The 15,894-nt window shown below is 49.8% G+C and overlaps 1 protein-coding gene across 2 annotated transcripts; it reads right to left on the bottom strand.

Annotated features, from left to right (window-relative positions):
* Nucleotides 1-280: 280 nt before the first annotated feature.
* On the bottom strand, nucleotides 281-15,621 carry styxl2 (serine/threonine/tyrosine interacting like 2). Of its 2 annotated transcripts, XM_033033397.1 has the most exons (7): nucleotides 15,280-15,620; nucleotides 13,768-13,892; nucleotides 11,416-11,510; nucleotides 9,642-9,870; nucleotides 8,524-8,741; nucleotides 2,394-2,968; nucleotides 281-2,363 (listed from the first exon to the last, which is right to left on the bottom strand). In XM_033033397.1, the coding sequence occupies exons 1-7, from the start codon at nucleotides 15,517-15,519 to the stop codon at nucleotides 351-353; spliced, it is 3,495 nt and encodes a 1,164-aa protein (XP_032889288.1). In that variant the 5' UTR covers nucleotides 15,520-15,620; the 3' UTR covers nucleotides 281-350. The 2 variants fall into 2 exon arrangements, with proteins under 2 accessions (XP_032889288.1, XP_032889287.1); XM_033033396.1 differs by having other exon boundaries at nucleotides 281-2,968; nucleotides 15,280-15,621.
* Between the last annotated feature and the right edge of the window lie 273 nt (nucleotides 15,622-15,894).

Raw genomic sequence — 15,894 nt, 5'->3', positions numbered from 1 at the left:
CCGAGATGAGAAGAACTTTTTTCACACAGAGAGTGGTGAATCTCTGGAACTCCCTGCCACAGAGGGTAGTCGAGGCCAGTTCATTGGCTATATTTAAGAGGGAGTTAGATGTGGCCCTTGTGGCTAAGGGGATCAGAGGGTATGGAGAGAAGGCAGGTACGGGATACTGAGTTGGATGATCAGCCATGATCATATTGAATGGCGGTGCAGGCTCGAAGGGCCGAATGGCCTACTCCTGCACCTAATTTCTATGTTTCTATGTTTCTATGTTTCTATGAGTGAAGTATAGATTTCTCCACACTCCCATCTTGGCCTGCCCTGCCATCTTGTCTTCTATCAGTGATGCTGTGTTATTCACTTGGAGTTTGCTTTCTATCTTTGCCTCGACTTTGTTGATGACTCCTCCAGGCAGCAATGACCTTGTCATCTTCATCGTCACTGTGGCCTGATGAAGCAGCAGCCTTCAACCCTCTCTTTGCGGTGGGATTCTCCCCGTCATTACCTTGCCCACCAGTCTGACCCTCCCCGGGCGCAAAGCTCTGCTGAAACGTTCTCTTGGCGTGCGTCTCATCGCTGGCTTCCGTCTCCGAGCTGTGCCACTGGGATGTCCTGGCTCGGCTCACCGCCTCATCCAACGGGGGCTGCACCTCAGCAAGGGACCTTCCCGAACACGGCCCTCTGCCACCACCCAATGGTCCACAGAAAGCAGGGTGCTCACGCTCAGATGAAGGGCTGGAGTATCTCAGTGCGCTCTCATCACCAAGGTCCTTGGATCCATAGGAAGAGGCAGATTGCCGCGATGTGTACTCTCCGGAGCCTCTGGGTGTTGACTTTAACCCATCTAGTGGAAGATACAAATCTGACCCATCTGCCCTGTTCAATGGGAACGATGTTGTTGTCTCTCTGCTCGCATCATAGGGAGTTCCAATGGTTTCCCTTCTGGTAATGGGGTCACGTCTTGTGCTGCTGACGGACGAGTCCTTGACCTCACGTAGCCACTTGTGGATACCGGGGGCTGGATCAGGAACACTTGGACCTGGGTACGGGAGACCTCCAGATACATGAGACACGACCTCAAACCTATCTGCCCCCAGGCTGGGAGAGAACCCGGATCTGGACCCCCCCTCGTCTTCCATCTGGTCTTTCCTCTTCTTCTTGAACAGGGTGCTGCGTTTGTTGTCCACGGCCACCTTCTCCTTGGTGTAGGCGTCCATTCGGCCCTTCATCTCGCTCCTCAGCTCTTGCTCCTTGCAGCTGAGCTTTTGGAGGTTGACTTGGTCGGCGAACAAGCTGTAGAGGGGCTTGCTTGTGGTGGTGACCCGCTCGGACCTGAAGCTGGCCACACTGGCGGAGGAGAGGTGGGACTGGGTGTCCAGGCAACCCCGGGGAGACGCAGCGCTCCGCAGGCTGAGATGCGACAGGTTGGCTTCCTGCCCGCCCTTCCCCCCAGCGCTCTGGGTCTGGGTCTGGGTCTGGGTCTGGCCGCTTGTGTCTACATCACCCTGACTGATGGCGATCTGCTCCCTCACCACCGTGGCTATCCAGTCCTGGATGCTGGCGAGCGAGACACTTGGGTCAGGGTTGTTGTCTAGTGGCGGTGGTGGTATGGACACAGACCTGGCCCTGGACATTGAAGAGCCCAGGCTTAGCATGGAGACGCTGTCATCGGCCGTGCCTCCGTTGGGCATGTTGGAGCAGAGGAACGAGAGGGGGATGCTGCCGCTGATGGTGCTGCCCCCCTCGCCCTCCAACAGGGACCGGCTCTCCTGTAGTGTGCGCTTGGAGCGCTCCAGTAGCTCGGCCCGTCTCTGCTGGCTCCTCCTGGACGTGGTGTCCGAGTCCACCTTGGCCAGGTCCACCACCTCCGCCTTGTTCTCGCTGCCCAGCATCTTCTGCCGCTTCAGCTTCCAGCTCTGGTAGGCGGTGAGGTCGACACCAGCCAGGGACTTCCTCTCCACCCCCTCCTCACTCACCTCCTCCTTCTCCTCCTCCCCTCGCTTGTTCCACCCGAACTGGATCCGCTTCACCCGCCACCTCTCCAGGGCCGTCAGCTTGTCCTTGTTGTTCTGGCAGAAGTTGAACAAGGAGCTGGTGTCGGAGGCCACGTCGGCCTCTCGGGTGCGGTGGACTCTGCTGAGGGAGGCCAGGCTGCTGGTGTCATCCCCTCTGGCTGCCCTCTGGCTGATCTCCAGCAGACGCTCGTCCCACGAGTCCCAGGTGCTGGCGGCGGTGGAAAGGGAGTCTCGCCGCGCTCGCTGTTGAGGCATCTCCTGCAAGTAGTCTTGCAAACGCCGCTGGAGCAGCTCGCTGTCCACGCTGTCTGAGCCGTCGGGGTCGCCGGCAGCGAACGGCCCACTCCCTGCATCCACACAGCCCTCACCTTCTCCGCCCTGGTCCTGCTCCACCAGGAACCTCTCGTTCTTCCTCTGCCATTCTCTGATCCGCCCGTCCGCACTCTGCTCGCCCTCTGGAGGTCCGGCTCTACCCTCGCCTCGTCCGGCGGCAGCTTCTGCCCACGCCAACCCTCGCTGCGACCTCCGCTCCTCCTCCACCGGCTCCTCCGCCTCTGGGTCGATCAGCGTGTCCCTGCTCCGGGCCAGAGAGGGCACCAGACTGGCCACGTCCTCCTGCTCCTCCACCACGATGGAGTGCACCTCGGCCCCCAACACACTCGCTGCCTCCTCCCCGGCCCACCTAGCCTCGACCACCGAGCACTGGCTCAGCGCCTCTAAATCCTCCTCCTCCTCCTCCTCCTCCTCCTCCTCCTCACAGCCGCTCCGCTCCTCCAGCAGCTTCTCGTTCAGCTGCCTCAGCTGCTGGATGAAGCCCTCGTTCGGGTAGACGGGCCGCTTCCTCCTCACGGTCATCAGGGCGTCCAGGATGGTCTTGTGGTGGAAGATCATGAGGTAGGCAGCCACCAGGGCAGCGGGACGGCTGGTGCCCATCACACTGCACACCACCACCTTGCCTAGACACAGGGAACAACATGGGCGTTAGACTCTGTTACCCACCCCTGCCTTTCATGCAGTCACAGAGTGATACAGTGTGGAAACAGGCCCTTCGGCCCAACTTGTACACTTGTCCCATCTACACCAGTCCCATTTACCTGCATTGGGCCCATATCCCTCCAAACCCGTCCTATCCACGTACCTGTCCAAATCTTTCTTGAACGTTGAAACATTCCCAGCCTCAACTACCTCCGCTGGCAGCTCGTTCCATACACCCACCACCATTTGTGTGAAAAAGTCACCCCTTGGATTCAGACTAAATCTTTCCTCCTTCCCCATAAATCCTCTGGTTCTTGATTCCCCTACTCTGGGCAAGAGACTCTGTGCGTCTACCTGATCTATTCCTCTCACGATTTCATCCACCGTTATAATAACACCCCTCATCCTCCTGCACTCCGTTTCACCATTCATCTCCACCCGAGACCCAATGTCACAAAGATTTAGGCTTAGAATTATTATTGTCACCTGCCCGAGGTACAGTGAACAGATTTGTCTTGCACGCTAACCAATCAGAGCAGATATACCATACATAAACACAATCAAAGATAGACACACCATGCTGGAGTAACTCAGCGGGTCAGGCAGCATCTTCGGAGAAAATGGATGGGTGATGTTTTGGTCCTGCCTCAGTGTAAAGAATGGTCCCGACCCGAAACTCCTTTTTCCTCCAGAGATGCTGCCTGCCGCACTGAGTTACTCCAGCACTTTGTGTCTATCTTCGGTATACAGCAGCATCTGCAGTTCCTTTCGACACATCCGTACAATCAATATGTGTAGCAGGCAACCGCAGATGCTGGTTTACACCCAAGACAGACACAAAATGCTGGAGTAACTCAGCGGGTCAGGCAGCATCTCTGGAGAGAAGGAATAGGGGATGTTCTGGGTCGGTACCCTTCCTCAAACTGGGGCTAAATACAATCAAGTCAAACTCAAGTACAATAGCAGAGGGGAAGAGTGCAGAATATAGTTCTCAGCATTGTAGCGCACCAGTTCCAGTCCAATTCCAATGTCCGCTATGGGGTAGAGGTGAATCGGACATAAAGAGGGCTCGATGCATCACTGACAGTGTTTCAGGAACTAGAGGAAATTTGTCAAAGGACTTCAAAAGGTGTCATGGAACATAGAACAGTACAGCACAAGAAGTGGCCCTTTAGCGCGCAATGGGTGTGCCAAGAACATGATGCCAAGCTCATCTCATGATCCATACTCCTCCTTTCCCTGCATCCCAGTGTGTCAACTCCTGGATTGCTGCTGGAGTCATGTGCTGGGATGGGGCAGGAACAACAAAGTTAACAAAGGCTACGAGTGGCCGGAGAATTGAAGTAAGATTTCAGCTCCCTGGGATCTGGGACATGCACACTTGCCAACCTTGAACCAACACCACACAGGGAATGACAAGTTAGCTGGTGAAGGACACAGCGTGAGCTGCCAGTGGGAGGTCATTTGGGGGCTGACGAGATGATGCAACACAAAAAGACACTGGCGTACTGGTTCAGATATAGGACATGTACGTGGTTAGGTAAGGTTCAGAGGGATATGGGCCAAACGGGAGTAAACGGGACCAGCTTAAATGGGGCATCTTGGTCACCAGGGACGAGTTGGGCTGAAGGGCCTGTTTCTGAGCGGCGTGATCTGTCAGAGGTAAGGATTGAACCGGTGACTGGAGCTGTGAGGTAGCAGCTGTAGCAGCTGGACTACTGTGCTGTCCTCTGGTAGATCTGTCCAGCTCCCCTTGTGCCTCTGCCCTTCCCGAAGCCCCTGACATTTTACAACAGCCATTAGTCACACTTATCCAATGTCACTGCTGGCTGCGTTTCAATCATGGCATTCCACAACACAAACTTCTCTGACAAAAATAATCCCTCGTACTGTCTTTAGTCTATGGTTTCTGCATCATCTCGCAATGTTTTAGGATGTCGTCAAGCTGGAAAAGTTGCAGAGAAGATTTACGAGGATGTTGCCAGGACTCGAGGGCCTGAGCTACAGGGAGAGGTTGGGCAGGCTAGGACTTTATTCTTTGGAGCGCAGGAGGATGAGGGGTGATTATAGGGGTGTACAAAATAGATAGATAGGGTGAATGCACAGTCTTTTACCCAGAGTAGGGGAATCAAGAACAAGAAGACATAGGTTTAAGGTGAGAGGGGAAAAGATTTAATAAGAACTTCGTAAAGGATGTCACAGAAAGTTAAGGCAGGTACTGTAACAACATTTAAAAGACACTTGGACAGGTACATGGATAGGAAAGGTTTAGAGGATTTGTGCTAAATGCAGGCAGATGGGACTAGCTTAGATGGGGCATCTTGGTCACCATGAATGAGTTGGGCTGAAGGGCCTGTTTCCGTGCGTTGCCTCTATGACAGTTGTCAAAAGCCAATCATAACTCTGAACACTTCCATCAGGCAAATTATGAAGGGGTGCAAGGTCTAGAAAAAGGTGAATTTAAACATTTGAAATATAGTTTGTGATTATTACAGTTACGATGAGCAAAGAGGGGGAGAAGTTCCTGAAATATGTTCCCGAGAACTCTCTCCATCTCTGTGTTTCCAACCCAGCGAGGAAAGCAGCGCTGAGAGATTGCGGGGTTAATATTTGGTACGTTTCTGCCACTTTATTAAATGCACTGGCAAGGCCACCATTAGAGATTAGTTACCTACAGGAGGGAACCCAGCAAGATGTAGGAAGACCTGGCGTAGAATGGCCAACTGATTAACACCAGAGGGTCTGCACAATGGGGTGGGCTGACCATTGGCTTCAGGGAGCCCCGTCATTACTTTAGCTGCCTCGACTCATAAAGGATAGGGGTGGTAAATTGGACTGCGAGTCGCTATGCGGAGTTATTCGATGCCTAGTACGACTTGGGTAGGGGAGGGGTGGAAAGAGGGGGGGATGCAAGGGGGGGCAGTCAAGGTGGCGCAGCGTAGAGTTACTGCCTTACAGTGAATGCAGCGTACGAGACCCGGGTTCGATCCCGACTACGGGTGCTGTCTGTACAGAGTTTTTACGTTCTTCCCGTGACCTGCGTGGGTTTTCTCCGAGATCTTCGGTTTCCTCCCACACTCCAAAGACGTACAGGTTTGTAGGTTAATTGGCTTGGTAAATGTAAAAAATTGGTCCCTAGTGGATGTGGGATAGTGTTAATGTGCGGAGATCACTGGTCGACGCGGACCCGGTGGGCACAAGGGTCTGTTTCCATAAACTAAACTAAACTAAAAGGGTTACTTGAAGTTAGAGAAATCAAAATTCATGCCACTGGGTTGTAAGCTGCCCAAGCGAAATATGAGATGCTGTTCCCCCAATTTGCATTGGTGAGGCCAAACGCAAATTGGAGGAACAGCACCTCATATTTCGCTTGGGCAGCTTACAGCCCAGTGGTATGAATTTTGATTTCTCTAACTTCAAGTAACCCTTGCATTTCCTCTCTCTCTATCCCTCTCCCGCCCAAGTCGTACCAGCTTCAAAGTAATCTTGTTGAGTCTCATTGTCTATAACTCTTTTTCACCTAGCTCACCGTTAACAATGGCCTGTTTCCTTTAACATCTTGACTTGTTTACATCTTTCATTCATTTGTTCTATATCTCTCTATATCACCGTCTAGATCTCTCGTTTCCCTTTCCCATAAGTCTGAAGAAGGGACTCGACCCAAAAAGTCACATTTTCCTTGTCTCCAGAGGTGCTGCCTGACCCGCTGAGTCACTCCAGCTTGTTGTGTCTATATCTTCAGTTTAAACCAGCATCTGCAGTTCCTTCCTACACATTGTTCAGTATCTGTTTGACCTGGTCCTTACAATGTATCAGATCCAGGTGAAAACATGCCAAGTGGTGCTTAAAGGTGGGGGCGGGTTGGGGGATGAAAAGGTAGGTTTATTATCTCAATGGTAAAGACTCAATGGAGAAACACGGAGAGATCGAGGTGTTCTAGTGCATGATTTTTGTGCAGTTAGCGGGCAGGTCCAACACTAATTAGGGCACATGGCATGTTGGCCTTTGTCATGAAAGGGTTGGAGTTGAGAAATAGGGAAGTTTTCACAGTGTACAGGGTGTTGATCAGACTGTAGCTTTGGTCCCACTTAGAGTCATAGAAACACACAGCACGGAAACAAGCCCTTTGGCCCAACTTGCCCGTGCCGACCAAGATGCCCCATCTACACTGGTCCCATCTGCACATGTTTGGCCCATATCCCTCTAAACCCGTCCTATCCATGTTCCTGTCTAAATGTCTTTTAAATATTGTTATTGTACTTCATACAAAACTAGAATTATAGGCAGTCCAGAGTTGCCCTATCAAGAGGATCCAAGAGGATCTGTATTCCTTGGAGCTTTGGAGAACAAGTTGTATACAAGTTGTATCTGGTGAGACCACATCTGGAGTATTGTGTCCAATTTTGGTCTCCGAATTTGAGGAAGGACATCCTTGTGATTGAGGCAGTGCAGCGTAGGTTCACGAGATTGATGCCTGGGATGGCGGGACTGTCATATGAGGAAAGATTTAAAAGACTAGGCTTATATTCACTGGTTTAGAAGGAATGAGGGGGGGGGTCTTATAGAAACATATAAAATTATAAAAGGACTGGACAAGCTAGATGCAGGAAAAATGTTCCCAATGTTGGGCGAGTCCAGAACCAGGGGCCACAGTCTTAGAATAAAGGGGATGCTATTTAAGACTGAGGTGAGAAAAAAACGTTTTCACCCAGAGAGTTGTGAATTTATGGAATTCCCTGACACAGAGGGCAGTGGAGGCCAAATCAGTGGATGGATTTAAGAGAGAGTTAGATAGAGCTCTAGGGGCTGGTGGAATCAAGGGATATAGGGAGAAGGCAGGCACGGGTTATTGATTGGGGAAGATCAGCCATGATCACAATGAATGGCGGTGCTGGCTCGAAGGGCCGAATGGCCTCCTCCTGCACCTAATGTCTATGTTTCTAAGGGCGATCGTATTGAACGTATCCCACCCTGAGGGGGCTCAACAGGGTAGATGTTGAGATGCTTCCTGCAATGGGAGAGTCTCGGATGAGGGAACATGGTTTCAAGATAAGGGGCTGCTAATTTAAAACAGAGATACATAGAAATTCTTCTCACAGCTTGTGGGATCTCTGGGAATCTCTACCCCAGAGGGCTGTGGAGACTTGGTTTAAGGTAGAGGCAGATTTTTGAACGATTAGAGAATTTGAGGTTAGGGGGGGTGTTGAGAGATGGGGTCAGGGGGTCACCTGCTGGGTCGTTAACTCCAACCAGGGCAAGAGTGAGGGGCCAGGTGGTCTCCTCCCCTGCTCTTAATTTCATGCCTTTAGTTAGATACAAAACGCTGGAGTAACTCAGCAGGACAGGCAGCAACTCTGGATAGAAGGAATGGATGACGTTGTGGGTCGAGACCCTTCAGACAGTAGAAGGATCTCGACACAAAGGGCCACCCATTCCTTCCATCCAGAGATACCGTCTGTCCCGCTGAGTTACTCCAGCGTTTTATGTATCTTTGGTGTAAACCAGCATCTGCAGTAGCTTCCTACACACTTCCTACCTCTACACGTCAACAGGGCTTCGTCCATGAACTCTGCAGCTTTACGGAAATACTTGGACAGGTCAAAGTCAGGGAAGTCATCAGCCTCGATTCCGAGGTACTCGATATCCATTCCGGTGTAGAAAGCCTTGGAGGTGTAGACCCCGGTGCCGTGGGCAGCGTTGAGGATGTGCGTGATGCCCAGTCGCTTCAACCGACCGTTGTTTACAGCCACACTCCTGCATAAACAAAGACACAAAGTGCTGGAGTAACTCAGCGGGTCAGGAAGCACCTCTGGAGGACATGGATAGGTGGCATTTTGGGTTGGGACCCTTCTTTAGGCCACCTTTGACGTTATTTAGATAGGTACATGGATAGTAAAGGTTTAATAATAATAATGGATGGGATTTATATAGCGCCTTTCTAATACTCAAGGCGCTTTACATCGCATTATTCATTCACTCCTCAGTCACACTCGGTGGTGGTAAGCTACTTCTGTAGCCACAGCTGCCCTGGGGCAGACTGACGGAAGCGTGGCTGCCAATCTGCGCCTACGGCCCCTCCGACCACCACCAATCACTCACACACATTCACAAGGTTTAGATAGATATGGGCCAAAAGCTGGCAGTTGTGACTAGTATGGATGGGGCATCATGGTCCGCATGGATGAGTTGGGCCAAAGGGCCTATTTCTGCTCTGTGTGACTCTTCAGTGTAAATACTTCACGGAACAATGAGGTCATTGAAACCTCATCTACAGAGGCAGCAGAGTGGCGCAGCTGCTAGAGCCACTGCCTCACAGCGCCGGGGACCCGGGTTCGATCCTGACCTCGGGTGCTGTCTGTGTGGAGTTTTCACGTTCTCCCTGTGACCATGTGGGTTTCCTCCGGGTGCTCCGGTTTCCTCCCACATCCCAAAGACCTTCAGGTTTGTAGGTTAATTGTCCCCTAGTGTGTAGGGGGTGGATGAGAACGTGGGATAACATAGAACTAGTGTGAACGGGTGATCGATGGTCAGCGTGGACTCGGTGGGTCATGGGCCTGTTTCCGTGCTGAATCTCTAAACTAAACTGGTTGTGCCCAGAGATCACAATGTTCTGGGTGTCACAGACGGACTCCAAGTTACCCGTCCACAACTTACTTCTCAGCTATGTAGACATTAGGCCAGACCTCATCGATCAGCTCCATGGGAGCCTCCATCTTCTGCATCAGAGCGTGCTGGATGTCCATAATACAGGGCGTGTGGAATCTGCCGCTGTTGTCAATCTTCACCTTCACACGGTTGTACAGGTCTTCCACAAGTAGCTGCTCTGCTGACTCCAGCAGCTTGGGCGACATGGGCTCAAATTTTATTTCTCTGGGTTTCAGTTCTTGACATACATGGAAAAGAAAGACACAATAGACAATAGGTGCAGGAGTAGGCCAATCGGCCCTTCGAGCCAGCACCGCCATTCAATGTGATCATGGCTGATCATCCCCAATCAGTACCCCGTTCCTGCCTTCTCCCCATATCCCCTGATTCCGCTATCTTTAAGAGCCCTATCTTGCTCTCTCTTGAAAGCATCCAGAGAACCTGCCTCCACCGCCCTCTGAGGCAGAGATTTCCACAGACTTACAACTCTCTGTGAGAAAAAGTGTTTCCTCATCTCCGTTCTAAATGGCTTACTCCTTATTCTTAAACTGTGGCCCCTGGTTCTGGACTCCCCCAACATCGGGAACATGTTTCCTGCCTCTAGTGTGTCCAAACCCTTAACAATCGTATATGTTTCAATGAGATACCCTCTCATCCTTCTAAACTCCAGAGTGTACAAGCCCAGCCGCTCCATTCTCTCAGCATATGACAGTCCCGCCATCCCGGGAATTAACCTTGTAAACTTAGGCTGCACTCCCTCAATAGCAAGAATGTCATTCCTCAAATTAGGGGACCAAAACTGCACTTAATACTCCAGGTGTGGTCTCACTAGGGCTCTGTACAACTGCAGAAGGATCTCTTTGCTCCTGTATTCAATTCCTCTTATTATGAAGGCCAACATGCCATTCGCTTTCTTCACTGCCTGCTGTACCTGCATGCTTACTTTCATAGACTGATGTACAAGGACCCCCAAATCCCATTGTACTTCCCCTTTTCCCAACTTGATGCCATTTAGATAGTAACTTGAGAGAGCTAAGCTTTTCCCACTTCCTCAAGTTACAGGTCAACAAGGGCGCTTCGAGATATCATTGCTTGAAATTCAATGCAGACATCCAGGAAAGATGGCATTAAGCTGGAGAAAGTGCAGAGAAGATTCACAAGGAAGTTACCAGGAATCGAGGGCCTGAGCTACAGGGAGAGGTTGGGCAGGCTCGATATTTAATCCTTGGAGTGCAGGAGATTGAGGGGTGATCTTGTTGAGGTGTATAAGATCATGAGGGGGGTAGATAGAATGAATGCACAGAGTCATTTACCCAGCGTAGAGGAATCAAGAAACATAGGTTTATGGTGAGAGGGGAAAGATTTTATAGGAACCTGAGGGGCAATGTTTTCACACATTGTATGTGTGGTGGTGTGTGTATGGATGTATGTGTGGGTGTATGGAACGAGCTGCCAGAGGAGGTAATTGAGACAGGTACTAAAAAAACATTTACAAGATATTTAGACAGGTACATGGGTAGAAAATGTTTAGATGGATAAGGGACAAACATAGGGGGCATCTTGGTTGGCATGGACGAGGTGGGCCGAAGGGCCTGTTTGCGTGCTGTATGAGTCTCTATGGCTCTATCATGTCGCTATGATGATTAAAGTACTGTGAGCCTGTTACTTGGTCTGGGGTCAGTCCACAACTTATCCACACAGATCCCAACTGGAATGATGGCGTGGGCCAGGGATACCGAATTAGATGGTCTTCTGGAGAAGATCTGGGAACATCAGACATTACCTTCGTTAATAATCTTGGTTGCAGCAATTGCAGAGGAGAGATGTATGGGTTCCATGAAGATGCTCTCCGTATCCGCATCCGAGATCATCGAAAATCTGCCCGTGACAAGAAAGGACATTGTTTATTATCGCTGCTTATCATTAAACTAGTCATCATTTGTACAGGGCCCTAGTGAGACCACACCTGGAGTATTCTGTGCAGTTTTGGTCCCCTAATTTGAGGAAGGACATTCTTGCTATTGAGGGAGTGCAGCGTAGGTTTACAAGGTTAATTCCCGGGATGGCGGGACTGTCATATGCTGAGAGAATGGAGCAGCTGCTAAACTCTGGAGTTTAGAAGGATGAGAGGAGATCTCATTGAAACATATAAGATTGTTAAGGGTTTGGACACGCTAGATCCAGGAAACATGTTCCCGATGTTGGGGGAGTCCAGAACCAGGGGCCACAGTTTAAGAATATGGAGTAAGCCATTTAGAACGGAGACGAGGAAACACTTTTTCCCACAGAGAGTGGTGAGTCTGTGGAATTCTCTGCCTCGGAGGGTGGTGGAGGCAGGTTCTCTGGATGCTTTCAGGAGAGAGCTAGATAGGGCTCTTAAAAATAGCGGATTCAGGGGATATGGGGAGAAGGCAGGAACGGGGTACTGATTGTGGATGATCAGCCATGACCACATTGAATGGCGGTGCTGGCTCGAAGAGCCGAATGGCCTACTCCTGCACCTACTGTCTATTATTGAAGAATAACACAGATCATCCTTGAGTATTAATCATTGCTTTTGGTTCCATATTCATCTTCCAGGAACACATACTAGCATTCTCACCAAACTTCACATATCTTTAGAAAGGAGATGAGGAGGGATTTCTTTAGCCAGAATGTGGAGGGTGGAATTCATTGCCGCAGATGGCTGTGGAGCAGAGATTGATAGGTTCTGGTTTAGTAAAGATGTCACCGGTTATGGGGAGATGGCAGGAGAATGGGGTTGAGAGGGAAAGATACATCAGCCAGGATTGAAAGGCGGAGTAGACTCGATGGGCCCAATGGTCTAATTCTGCTCCTCTGACTAATGAATTTCTGAACTTCACGACTTTGCGATGATATTCTACGTTGTCGGTGATTACTTACCCTCTTCAGAGATATGATCACATTATCTCAAAGGGTTTTTTTGCAGAGGAGCCTACAGGTATGTTGCCCTGGCCTAATCCCAGCATTTACCTACGTTAGAATCGCACCGCAACGACTGGAGAAGCAATAACTGAGATTTCCCTAGACTGTTCACAGTCTGTACTCAGAGACACTGCAGCAAAGGCAGCAAGCACATTGTGTCGGCACTGAGTTGGCCTTCACAAAGCTCATCGCAGAGCTGTGGGTCTGTGCAGTGTCAGTCACTGGCAAGAAAGGTATTGATTATTTTGGTAGAAATCTGCCAATATAGGTAGGGTGAGAATCAGAAGGGGGAAAGATCTCATTTCTTGCAAACCTTTATTTTTTAAGTATCTAGAAGTAAGAAGATAGCTCTAATTATACCTAATCTCAACATCTACCATTGAAGCTAATCGTACTGTAAAGTGCTGGAGGAATACAGCAGGTAGGTCAGCATCTGTGGAGGGAATGAACAGATGATGTTCAGAGTGTGAAGAAGTGTCCCGACCTGAAACATCATCAGTCAGCCTGAAGAAGGGTCCTGGTGTGAACTGCCATCTGGCCATTCCCTCCACAGTTGCTGCCTGGCCCGCTGAGTTCCTCCAGCACACTTGATGGATGCTTGGCAGAGAATAATGTTCAATGCTATGGGTTGATGAGATTGGTCTACTGGATGCCAGGGTTGAATGGCCTCTTGTGCCATGCCCATGCCGTGACAATTTACTACCAGGGTCAAGATGGAGTGTGGGTTGGGGGGGGGGGGCTTGGGACTCTGTCTGTACTGGCTTGGTACGTTCTCCCCATGACCGCGTGGGTTTTCTCCGGGTGCTCCGGTTTCCTCCCACACTGCAAAGACCTGCGGGTTAATTGGCTTCTGCAAATTGTAAACTGTTCCTAGTGTGTAGGATACAACTAGTGTAAGAATGATCACTGTTTGGCATGGACTCAGTGGGCTGAAGGGCCTGTTTCCGCACTGCATCTCTAAAGTCTAAAGTTGCTGCAGGATATTTAGCAGATGCTGCACCCTGCATCAGTGTTGAAAGCCCATGTACTCCAGTGTTGCTATCAGACCCCTGAATGTACCCATCATCAGTTATGGGAGCGGGAGTCAGTTTAGCCAGAGTTTTGTCGCGCACAGTGGGGGCCCACACTGGGGACGGCTCCACGCTCCCCACGTCTAATGTTGGCGCATTCATCGTTGCATGCTCCTCACCTGCTGGGTGAAGGGCTACGGAGATACCGAGCCTGCACCGAGAGGACATTGTTTTCACCGCCATCTCCTGGTACAACCTGCTCACTGTTGGTGTCTTGAGCAGCGGCCATCTTTGTTTCCCAGCCCTGTACGTGGACACAGAGAGCCGGCGCTTTGACATAGACCAACATGGAACTAGGAAACACGTACAGATTCAACACAATAGAGCACGGAAACAGACCCAGTCAGCCCAACTCATCCATGCCGACCAAAATGCCCCATCTAAGGTAGTTCCTCCTGCTTGCCCGAGTGGAGGAGAATAGTGGACACTGCCCGGTCTATCACCGGTACTGACCTCCCCACCAAAGACATCTATAGGATGCCCTGCTTAAAAAAACAGTATCATCAAAGACCCACACCACCCTGGCCACGCTCTCATCTCACTGCCACCGTACAGGAGCCTGACAACCGTGATCTCCAAGTTCAAGAACAGCCTCTTCCCAGCAGATATTGGGCTCTTGAAAACAACACAACACAAACGTCAGCTACCATGATCTTCTATGGACAACAACAGACTTTGGTTTTGCAGTATTATGTTTGCCTAGTTATTAACTTAGTGCATTATTGACGATTATACATTATTTGTGTGTTATTGTGTTTACGGATTTGTTATTATTCACATTATTCTGTTGCTGGTACAGGTAACAATAAAACACTCTTGTGCCTCTTGACTGGAGGCCCATGGAACACCACACGGTCAGCAATAACACACACTCTGCTTTACACCACTTACTGTCAAACCTCCTTCCTATGACACAGCCACCAGAGAGGTTAATGTGTAAACATGTTTGTGGACAAGCATGCGTGTGGTGGTGACAAGTGATCAGTGTCTATTACACGTTTTATTTACCAACGATGAACGCAAGTGGTCACATCTGAATCCCCATCGGCCTATGTGTTGGGACTGACCAAACTATCCAATACTCTGGATTGGAAACATTACTTAGTGGAAACATGAAGGATGTAAAAGCTTAGTTACAACAGGTTTAAAAAGCCGGGACATTATTATTGCTGATTAAACTGTGAAGTTATTGTGCGTATAGTTACATTACTGCTCGCTGCCCCAATCATTTATCAATCTGTCCCTTTCCCAAAGTCATTGTATTCAAAGTCCTAATTACTTGTTCGGACCAGCCATCCTCTATATTCCTGAGCTAATTTTCCCTCTGTGAAACTTTTCAAAGATTACATATGTAACAACATGGTTGGAGGTGTACGCTGGAAGTTAGAAGCTGCCTTTTGACCGGGCGAGAGAGGGACTGGGCTGAGCGGTTATTTTAAGGCCGGCGACAGCTGCAGACAGCGGCTCCCCTCAGCCACGGGGAATGTGCCCTTTCACGGCAATCCCCAGGCACTCACACTCACTCGCTTATCCCACACGTTAACAAACAAACTTCATCACTTCGGCCAAAGAACGTCAAATTCACCATCCATCAAGAAATGTGAAGGTGCTGGAAAAATGTTCAAACCTACCTGGAATAAGGAACTACTACCGCCCAGATCAGTAGTCACCACAGTATCCCCGAGCTGTGGAAGGACGGGGAGAGAGTGAGAGAGGGACCTCTCCTGGAATGTGAGACATGCTGATGACAGGCTGGACAAAAATAACCTGTCCAGCTCCTCGCCTCTGACTGTGGGCCGTGTCAGAGTCAGCTGAGGAACAACAGACCTTGTTATTTCACTCATGGCAGGAGTCCAAGTGGATATACACATAAAAAGCTGGAGTAACTCAGCGGGTCAGGCAGCATCTCTGGAGAGAAGGAATAGGTGGCGTTTCTGGTGGAGCTCTTCTTCAGACTGCTGGTATCAGTGGTATTTTAATCAGCGTTTGATAAATAAATCACAGATTCAATATTGCCATGGGCTAGCTTGAGATATAATGCAAGTTTGTCAATATTGTTTTAAGAACATTTTATATTTGTTTTGCAGATAAAAGCATGAGTAACACCAAGATTTAGTGTTGTAATATATAAACAGTAAGAAACAAGGAACTGCAGATGCTGGTTTACACAAAGTAAAGTAAAGTATCCTTTATTGTCATTCAGACTTTTCAGTTTGAATGAAATGTCGTGCCTTGCAGTCATAACA

The sequence above is a fragment of the Amblyraja radiata genome, chromosome 14 (assembly GCF_010909765.2).
Source record: "Amblyraja radiata isolate CabotCenter1 chromosome 14, sAmbRad1.1.pri, whole genome shotgun sequence".
Classification (NCBI taxonomy): domain Eukaryota; kingdom Metazoa; phylum Chordata; class Chondrichthyes; order Rajiformes; family Rajidae; genus Amblyraja; species Amblyraja radiata.
This window is presented reverse-complemented; position numbering and strand designations above follow the sequence as displayed.